Source organism: Cornus florida, unplaced genomic scaffold (genome assembly GCF_030987335.1).
Source record: "Cornus florida cultivar Cherokee Brave unplaced genomic scaffold, ASM3098733v1 CherokeeBrave_3.0.0_Hap2_Chr06, whole genome shotgun sequence".
NCBI lineage: Eukaryota > Viridiplantae > Streptophyta > Magnoliopsida > Cornales > Cornaceae > Cornus > Cornus florida.
The window spans coordinates 72,083,711-72,094,565 of NW_026775576.1; the positions used below are offsets into that span (position 1 = coordinate 72,083,711).

Here is a 10,855-nt window from a genome sequence, read left to right on the forward strand (position 1 = left end):
AGCAGCCGTTCTAAGCACTGGCCAATACCCCGAACTGGAATTGTTTTAGTTCAAGTTTAGCATGCAAACACACAACTAAACACACTGAAAAGGTGTCAAATCATTGAAAAAAAAATCAACTAATAATAATAAACACAGTTGTTTCTTCCCATTTTCTATTGGAAGACACAAATCTACGTGACCTATGAAGAGCAAAAGCTTCTGCAAATGAGCCATTTCCATAGTGTATTAGTGGTCGATACTAAAACTTGTGTATAGGTCTCCAACATTTCTTCAATGTATCAATATTTTGAGAACACATGTTTTTGATTTTTAATAGTTATTTAATAATTCAAGACCCAAGTCAAAACATGTCTTTAAAATTGATAAGCAGACTTCTAGAATAGCATTGTTGCATAATTATTCATTAAGACCTTCAAATAATTGGACTATGTTACATATTTACTTATCAAAAAAAAAATTAATTGGACTATGTTTTAAATAAGAAGAATTAGGATATGATGATGCAATATAATCTCTAATTAAGTTGCAAGTCAATTTCCATAGAACACAATGCCACATTTATCTCCATCTTAAATTAATCATATATTAAAAACTTAAGTATCTGATTGATAAAAAAGCTTATTGCAATGATATATCATTAAGAACAATTTTCGAGCATAATACGATGTGCCTATATCATTAAATCATTACGAACAACTTGTTTATTAATCAGAACAAGTGTTGTATTACAACTATTTAATTCACCCTTCCATAAAATAAAGAAATAAAGTTAAACCTAAATGATACAATCCATAAAAGGCTCAAGAAAAATCAAATTTGAAGATAAGAAAGATTCTGAAAACTAGTTAGATTTCAAGGCCGGACTTGTCTGGTATAGTTTTATTTATGTTTTATTAAGTTTTAAAATCATGGGTATTCTGATACTTTTAAATATTTGCTGGACATAAGCCGAAGTGGGATCAATCTATCAAATTAATTTACTGGGCATTTTTAAATGGTGTGGTTAGTTCAGATAGATTTTGTGTCATATTTAGTTTTCACACCGAAATCCTAGTAGGAATATGAGAACTCTAATTAAATATATCTTATCTATCTACTCTATCACTTCAATAAAAATCATATTAAAGAATTCTCAGGGCATTTGAAGCCTTTGGTATTATGTGATTTTTTGAACCAGTCATGTTATGCCCAACAGATTTGAAATAATTCCTAGATATATTTTCTTCTTATTATTATTATAATTATTATTTTTATTTTATGCACATCTACACTCACAACCGGATCTGGTTAATTACTAGTTTCAATCACTGTCATAAGCCAATAAATCCCTCCATCAAATATTCGACCCAGGCAATCCTAAAGTCATAAAGAACCAAAGTTACTGAGAACATACTGTTGCATTTTAAACCCCAGAACAGCAACTAGAACTCTTCTTTTCCATTCCCAAAACTGTATATAACAAACCCTTGGTATAAGGGTTTGCAGTGAAATGTTTTCATCTATTCTACCTACATCACTATAGCCTCAGAAGTAAGTTTCTATTTTACACATGAGATTAGCACCTATGGCTGAAACAGCCAAGCGCTAAATCTTACAACCTAGAAACCCCATAAAGCAAAATCAAAAGTATGTGCATCCATGAAGTTAACGCATAAAACTTGTTTAATTCCAAAGGAATTCATAATATTTTTGACGGATCAATGAAAAATTTTCATTTATAGATGGGACCAGAGATTCCCTCAAAGTATATTGATGGATTCATATTAGTAAATAAGGAGACACAAGGCTTACCTTGACAGTAAAATAGGCTTACCCGTTGCTGATGTGGCCGTGAAAGCTGCCCTTTCCACCACATTGCCAAGTGGACTAACTCCCGCCACTAACGTGGCACCAGTGGCAACTCCTGCTGCCACATCAGCTGGCGCCACCACTATGATGGCCACCATGGCAAAAATGTCTCACAAGACCCTGCCAACAGTGGGATGCCACTTGTCAACAGTGCCAACAGTGTCATCAACAGTGACAATGTCCCATTCCTTGCAGGCCCAATGGTTCGCCAGCTTTCACTGTCATACAAAAAAACAGTAACAATAATGTGGTTAGTGGTGGCAACAACTTACCATTTGTCACCGCCAGGCAACTACCATCAGGAACAACCCTTCAACGGCTCCTGTTTGGCTCGATCAGTGTGGTCACCAATGTGTTAACCGAAGGGCAGGATCTGGGATCCACTGTGCTCGGTAAAGCGCAGGGATTCTACTTGGCAAGCTCACCGGATGGTAGCAGTCACACACACACATATACAAAAGCTTTGAATATAAGAATTGTTAGCCACAAAATTCATGATCAATCAGAAGTGATAAAAAATACTACGTCAACCCTTCCAATAACTTTTCAGAACAAACAAACTTGATCTTTATATCCACTTTCAAACCTTATTTAATAACAAATTGTCGCTATACACACATTAAATACATATGCCAAAATTGATGTAGTATTATATATATGGGCAAAAAACAGAAACACCCACTTAAAAACTCTCAGTGCTAGCTAACTCCGCTACCAATTCATCAAACAAAAATCTTTCTATTTCTATACCAATTACCTCAATATGATCCCCTAACCTGATACACCTGGATTCTCCTCCTAGAACCTTTTCAGACAAGTCTTTGCATACTTCTTTTTCCTCGCTGACCAGTAACGTCCATAGTTCTTCCTCAACCACCTCACGGGTCCGTGAGAGGCTAAACTTCTTTCTGAAGGGTTTTGCACACAGGTACATGTCCATGCATGGTCGGAGAATCTCCATCAACCCCATGTTTAAACGGTCAAACAGAAGCCTCCTTTCTGACTTCTTCCAAGATGTTTGCTCACCGTATTTCTTCTCTAGAATCTCGAAGACAGAGGAGCTTAATAAGCATTCTGGAGACTGCCATGCTTCAAAGTTCATTTCCAAGTTCCCACTATGAAAACCTGCCTCATCCAACACATCAATTATGTAGGAAAAATCCCTACTCTCTTCGGCTATGAACATTCCCACAAATTTACTATTTTCTTCGGAAAGATCAACAGATCCTTCTTCATTATCTTCATCACTCGACACAGCCATTCCATGTCCTTCAGAGTTTGCTTCATCTGACTCTGATTTCAGAAGTTGAAGTTGCATCCGTAAACCTAGAATTAGTCATGTGTATTAGAGACCTTTAATCAATGAAAAATAGAATCAAATAGCAAGGAAAAGTATTCTTTAGTTCACAAACCATGGAGGTCAGCACTGACACTCTCAAAGCATTCAGAGCCATACGATACTTCTTCTTGAAAAGGTGGTTCAAGAACCGAATTGGGACTAGGTGAATAACCTTCCCCCAAGCTCATATGAAATTCTGGGTCAATTTTGGGGCAGTTTGAAGAAGCCAAGGCATCTTTAGAGGACTCAATTGATGATTCCTGCATTATAATGACAGAGATAAATAAGGGTATGTACACCGTGATATTAAGTATTTATAATAAAAACAACACAATAATATGGAAGAAATGTGAGAAGAAATTTAAAAAACAACAAAAGTTTGGTGAAATCATCTTCCTGAGAAAAACTACGCAGACAATAAGCCAGATATAAGAATTACAATTTAAAAGGCACATATATTATCTATTAGAAATCTCTGTCCGAGAAACATACCAAATATGAATTGCTCACCTCATATCAGGAGGCAAAGTGTCTTTCAGTATGGAATTGTCTTACAAGTTACAACACCAAAAAAAGTGTCTTTCAGTATTGACTTTTGTTAGATGCATCACTTTGCAGCCAAAGCCACATGGTACTGAACTACAGTGGTAGAAAGTGGACAAGAACAATCAGGCAATAAATGGATCAGACTGATCCTCAACACCTTGAGCATCTCTTCTCTACCAACTTATTTGAGCTCTTAGAATAGCAACTGAAGTTGAAATAAAGGACTTGCTAACTTCTTCAGATAAACCTAGGGAGCAGCACTAGAAACAGCCCGAGTAAAACCAACTTTCCACAATGTTGTCGTAAACATGACCTTTGCAATCCTACTGGACTAAATGCATGGATGCAAAGTTCCAACAAACACGTTTTTGTAATCCAAAAAGTTTTTCCCAGGTGGGCAGTATAGAAAAATTGATTTAAAACCCCCCAGAAAATTGGATTTTTGTGTTTCAAATAATATTAAAAGCCAAAGACAATAGCACACTGAAGGGACCAAAGAAACTAGGAAATATCTAGTGTTTTGCTGACCCTTACTTATAACATGATCAAATCATATCTAACAAGGTCTAGAAGCAAAAATAGACTACGAATTTTACATTTACAGTGTCATTATCTGGTTCTACTAGCAGGGAAAAAGCCTCTTTTTTTCTTAATAACCTAAACAGATCTAATTATGCCAACTCCCATCCAAAATAGCACAAATTCCTACACGACATGATACAAGTATAGAACACTAATCATAAAAAAGACACAATCAAGTGAGAACACAACAAATAAATATCTCACACAAAGACCCACATGAAAGAAGATATATAGTATTTAATTATCTTAATTTCTGTTTTAACAAAGGCATCACTTGGAAAATAAAGCTTAACATATATAAAGTACATAATCATATTAAATAACTACTCTATAAACTACTAATATAAAGAGTGACCAAGCAAGCTAGAAGAGCATTATATCTGACAGTGTCTAGGCATAAATCCTTTAAAGAAGTGTCCGTGCCACATAGCCTACCTGTTGTGATAAGTGACATATTGTATCCCCATTCTTATAACATCCACATTCTAGGTAACTATGGATTAAACATGAATGAAAATTCACATAAGGAATAGTATATTGTTGATGCCAGATAATAATTGAAAGTACATTTAATTTTGATTCCTATTAACCTTTTTGAGGTTCTCTAATACATAATCTCTCAGTAAATTATGTACACTAACATTTCAAATGCATAGAAGTTACTTTCTCAAAATGGTGAACTCCATAACAAAATCTAAGAACAAGCTTATCATACGAACCACACCTAAAAAATAACCAGTTAAGATTCAGTCATGCAAGAACCGCTCAACCGTAAGGCTAACTTCAAGTCTGCTATAGGAACAAATATATACGGAGTATATAAGTTATCACCATTGGGCAACAAGCCGAAACAGTTGCACTGTCTTTCTTGCATAATATACATATGCTAGCAAATAATTGAATCTAAAACATTCAAAAAAGAAGTTGCAAACCTGTCCATCTGAAGCATCCAAGGCATGAAGTGAAGTATGTCCATCTTTTACTACCAAGATGCAGGCTCTTGATTCTGACTGTTGCTCCTCACAGGTTCCAGAAGATAATCGCACATTTTCGGATTCTGCAATTACCAATACTTCTGCAGCCATATTTGCAGAGGCAACAGAATTGATCGACAAGTTAGGAACCATAGAGTTTTCAGACAGATTGCTCTCCGCAAAAAATTTCAGCTTATCCTCAGGAACCACCTGAGTTCCTTGTACCGTGTGACTACCAAAATCCGAACATGGAACACTGCAAATAGATAACTTAGAAACCACAGGATTTTCACCAGATAGATCTTCTTTGACAATTTTGTTTTGAATCTCATCCAGGATCAAGCGAGTTCCTTGTATGGTGTTATCATCCTCTGAATCTAAATTAGGACTGGACTGAGATTTCTCATGGCTAAAACTTGAGTCTCTTGGTTTCGAACTATCTTTCCAGGAAAAGTTTGGCTTCCTTGGTTCATTCTTTTCCCTAGTAGCAGCTTCTTCTAGCTTCAAAGAGAAATCATTGTGAAAAACTCCTTTCCTGGTGTTAGATTTAGTACTTCTAGCGCCAGGAAGAGCTCTGAATCTTGGCAAGTTTCTGGCACACACATCCTTCCACCCATCCCTGCTACTAATACCAATAGGGCTGTCCAAGTCTGCATCTCCACCATCCAAACTAAATTGATTGTTCAGCCCATGTTTATCAAGCTTGTTATTCGAATTTATTGGCTTTGTTTCTTGATCAGGCATAGCAAGCATTTTGCCGAGCGTATTACCCCTGCTAGACACTCCAATTTCTTGGGACCTATTGATCATTTTCCAGCGCTCTGACAATTGTTTCTTGGCTTCCCTGGCCAAAGATGAATCATTTGTAGAAGTACGTGACGTTTGGCACCGGTTCTTCCAATCAAAGAAACTTGGGCAAGAAGGCATCACTGCATCAAACTCATTTGCAGAAGTGTCATCAACTCTAAATTCTGATCTTGATACCACTGTAGAACTGCTGCTGATACTATGACTTATTTGTCTCGTAATTTCCTTTGCAAATTCCCTAGAAACTCTAAAACTATGCCTAGAAGGTTCAGCATCATCGGCCCAGCTTTCTCTCTTTCTTACTTCATCATATGATCCTCCATATTTTGGTTTAGAAAATATATGCTTTCTGTCAAACAGCTGAAAACTCTTCTGAGGACTAGGCGAAAACAAAGATCTTACAGCATTATGTGGCTTGCCAATATTTGGTTTTAGGACAACAATCCTTGTAGGGGGAAACCATGTCGCGTCCTTCAATCCTTGCAGTGAAAGACATTTAGCATCTGTGATCTTATACCTTTTATTTGGCATCTTCGTTTCAGTAATGATTAATTTTCCTTCCCCCTTTTTAACTGATTGAGTACAATGTTTATCCACGTTTGGTATCTCAGGCACTTCAAAGCAATCCCTACATTCTTCCTGCCTTTCAACTTTGATCTTAGATGGATGACCGTCATGGCATGACCGCTTCTCTCGTAAACCTATAGAAGCAGTTTTTCGGAGATAATTCTCGGAGAGCACTCTTTGTTGTTTGTGGATAGGCTGCTGTGGTGGAAATTCATCTAGACCCATCAATTTTGCAATAACACTTGGTGTATGCTGTTTGGATTCCATCTCTTTCAACGATTCTCCAGCTAACTTATAAGAAATCCACTGAAACTCCAAGAACCTTCATGAAAATACATGTAAATGAAGCATAAGCACAATTTCATACATTTGAAGGACGCTAAAGCCTAGTTATGCAAAATAGACCAGTCCAGAGACATGCCAGTTCACTGAGAATCTACGAAGGACTACAATAGTACAATGTCAACTATCTTGCGCTCGCATGACATAAATTTGTGTTGCCTTTCCACTATTCTTAGCATTTCTTGGTAGGACATAAGACTCGAAACACATTAAATAATTAAGCCACAAGCATGAATGGAAAAGTCCACTCACCTAGTTTATATCTCTACCAAAACTACAGCAAGAGCCAGAATGGGATGCAAACAACCAGAAAGCCACTGCTTTTTTCGGAGTTCCCCGTGTTCCTGCAAATGTATGTGTTACACTGAGATGATTAATCGACAAGACAGTACCTATATGGACACATTTAAAGCTAAATATGAAACCAAATTAATAGATTCAACTATAAAAAATAATGCATAAAAAAAGAAAAAAAAAAATCAACTTCTTCCACTAAATCGGAAATGTCAAGGTTTGAACCGGTTTCTATCATCTTTTAAGAAAGTAAAAACAAAATAACTGAAAGTAAGCATTACATGAGAATCAGTTTGTTCTGTATTGATAATATTGGACAAAGATAAAGAGGCTCATAGGAGATAACTATCTCTATTAGACAACAATCAATAAACTGTGCATAAAACAGTTTTGTTTTTTAAATCAAAAACAATACTAGCTAGGACCATATAGATAAAATCAATATATATACCATCTTTCAAGCAAAATATACTAAAAAAATATTGCAAACCAATGAGAGAAGACAATAGGTATACCTGAAAATGACTCGAATCGAAGGCCGGTAAATGAAACAAGACTAAATTTAATTCTAAAAAATCATCAAAAGCAAAAATCAATATGTCTAGAAGTTAGAGAACAAGTAGAAAGACAATGATGAACAGACAATCATTAAAATCGACAAATTCAAAAAGCAAACATCCAACAACCCCACAATTATTTCTACTTACAACACTAACAAACAGAACATAATCATTAAACAAAAATTCAACCTTAGGAAACATCATCATCATAGCAATTCCACCATTACAGAACATCATCAAACAAATACTGTACCATGACACAAAACCCAAAATTGAATTTAATCATAATCCCCACAAAACAATGCTAAAATTTTCAATTACGAACCTTGTTCAACAGCAAAAACACAACTGGGTTTCTGATCATCCTTGCTTGTAGAACCACGATTCATATTCATCACTACATGGCGAATCTGTCTTCTTGGGTCAAAATCTATATAATTTCCAATACAAACTATTAGTAGAGTGATGATATCTGAAATGGGTAGGGATTGAAATTGGTAGGAAATTAAAAATCAGAAAAATCTTCAATTTCGGCTTATTTCATCGATGATATGTATGGTCAAACACGACTATATATATAGAAATGTATGCATAGAATGAAAAAAAAAGAAGATGAAAATGATATATAGATGTGTGTAACTTAGTTTATATATATATATAGCGTGAAGAGATGAAAAAACATAGAGAGTGTGGGGATTGTTTGGGTTGATTTCGTTTTGTCGTTTTGAATCTATTTACGCGCCGACCAACGTTAATGTCGTCAACGCACATTTTGCGCCCAGATTGGTACACTATCTGAATCCAATTTTTCTGCTAACTGTTTTTGCTACTTCCGCTCCAGTCTTTTGCCATGAATATTAATAATAATTCAACGCATTCATAACTGTCAGTCATAAATATTTGTAGTATGGTAATAAATAAATGACCAAAATGCCAAAATAAATAAATAAATAAATGAGCAATATACATCGAATGTGCAAATACTAAGGCTCCTTACCTTTTTCAAGGATATTCTGTCAAACTAAAATACTTAAAATCTCGTTAAGACAAAAAAAAAAAAAAAAAAGAATCATTTATAGTGACAAGTTTTGATTTATTATATAACTTGACTATTTTTTCAACAATGACAAACAAAATGAGATTTCAGTCTTTTGCCATGAATACTAATAATAATTCAACGTATTCATAACTATCAGTCATAAATATTTGTGGTATGGTAATAAATAAATGATCAAAATGCCAAAATAAATAAATAAATAAATGAGCAATATACATCGAATGTGCAAATACTAAGGCTCCTTACATTTTCCATTATATTCTGTCAAACTGAAATACTTAAAATCTCGTTAAGACAAGAAAAAAAGAAAAAAAAAAAGAATCATTTATAGTGACAAGTTTTGATTTATTATATAACTTGACTATTTTTTTAACAATGACAAACAAAATGAGATTCAAATAGATCTTTAAAAATGTTAAAAATCTAAAATATTCTTTAATATTTATTACTTTTAATTCTAGAAGATGAAAACTTTGGGGAAATCATTTTTGAATCAAGGCTTTTTGAAATTGACAGATTTACCAAGCACACGATGCAAACTATAATTTAGAACTGCACTTAAAAATAATTGTTAGGTCACTATAAAGTTATTAAATAATTATTGTTTAATAATTTAATTTAACGCTTAATTCTTAATAAATTAAGCATTTAATTTACACGCGTTTAATGATATAATTTGAATATTATTGAAAACGGAAGGCTCCATCTAAAATGAGATTAAATATAAAATTATGAACACATTACTTATCACTAAATGTTCAAAATTTTAAAAATAATAATAATAATAATAATAATAATAATAATAATAATTTAATTACTATCTATAAACTTCAACACATTTCGTACTTAATTTTAAGTTTTATAAAAAAATTAAAAAAAATGTTTCAGTAAAGTGATAGATCACATTCTATGTTAAAACAGTCTATTTTAATTTTTGGTCAATGAATTGAAAATTTATGGGGAAAGGGAAATATAGGACCACACGGAATATTGAATATTGGATGTAGAAAGTTGGGAGTGGATATAGCAATATTCAGTTATTTTAAAAAAAAATTGATGCCAGGTATCGTCGTACGAAGCGACACGCGCGCCAAATCACCTTCACGTGCGGCCAACGCAATACTTTGATCGGGACTGGGCCTTGATCAATGTGACCTAGCGCTGACAAGAACCTGGGCTGGTACGTGATGGATTGGGTTCGAATCCTAACAATGAGCAATTTGGATCTTTGTGGGATTTTAATGGTTGTTGCGGATGTATTTTGGATTTATCCCTGAAACTTGTTAGGTGGGCTTGTAAAAAATAAATAAATTCAAATTGATCTTTGTGGGATTTGTATGGTTGTTGCTGATGTATTTTGGATTTATCCCTGAAACTTGTTAGGTGGGCTTGTAAAAAATAAATAAATTTAAATTTAAAAATAGAAAAATTCCAAAGCAATTTAAACTCAATTTGCAAGCCCACTTGGAGAACGAAAGGGACTGACTGCACCACTTAGATGTTCTCCAATTGGACTTGTGTTAGATGGTCTAGGTGGATATGTAACATTACACCAACGTTCCTTCCTTTAGAATTTAGTCTTTCATTTAATGTCATGTCAAGTTTTCAACGAATTTATTCCAGATAGGTAGAGTGATCTGACGACAATAAAAGTGTTGCTAGTTTGAGTTAAAAATATATTGCTTTGGAATCTAGGACTGGAAAGAGAAAAATTAATTATTGGATTTATTTTTTCAGATCCCATCAAGTTCCGTTAATTTATTCCTAACATCAAATCCAAAACCCATTTTTAATTCCATGTATTCTAATTATAAGAATTCTATTTGAACATTCAAAATTTGTGAAGGATAATACTTGTCTACTTGCTGGTGAGTATGTCATCCTTACTTTTTAATTTTGTAATCAGGAGACTTACTCACCGGTTAGTAGGCAAATA

The 10,855-nt window shown here is 34.2% G+C and overlaps 1 protein-coding gene across 2 annotated transcripts; it reads right to left on the reverse strand.

Moving 5' to 3' along the window:
* Positions 1–2,362: 2,362 nt before the first annotated feature.
* Positions 2,363–8,576, reverse strand: LOC132312004 (uncharacterized). Of its 2 annotated transcripts, XM_059810208.1 has the most exons (5): positions 8,188–8,576; positions 7,261–7,352; positions 5,251–6,988; positions 3,264–3,450; positions 2,363–3,177 (listed from the first exon to the last, which is right to left on the reverse strand). In XM_059810208.1, the coding sequence occupies exons 3-5, from the start codon at positions 6,931–6,933 to the stop codon at positions 2,534–2,536; spliced, it is 2,514 nt and encodes an 837-aa protein (XP_059666191.1). In that variant the 5' UTR covers positions 6,934–6,988; positions 7,261–7,352; positions 8,188–8,576; the 3' UTR covers positions 2,363–2,533. The 2 variants fall into 2 exon arrangements, with proteins under 2 accessions (XP_059666191.1, XP_059666192.1); XM_059810209.1 differs by lacking the exon at positions 8,188–8,576 and having other exon boundaries at positions 7,261–7,583.
* Positions 8,577–10,855: the final 2,279 nt, after the last annotated feature.

Bases quoted from the DNA above. Each gene is read 5' to 3' on its own strand.
- LOC132312004 (XM_059810208.1), bottom strand. From the start codon at position 6,933: ATGGAATCCAAACAGCATACACCAAGTGTTATTGCAAAATTGATGGGT. The intron at 3,451-5,250 runs GTTTGCAACTTC...ATTATAATGCAG, and splicing joins TGGATGCTTCAGATGGACAG to GAATCATCAATTGAGTCCTC. The intron at 3,178-3,263 runs GTTTGTGAACTA...GACTAATTCTAG, and splicing joins TGTCAGTGCTGACCTCCATG to GTTTACGGATGCAACTTCAA.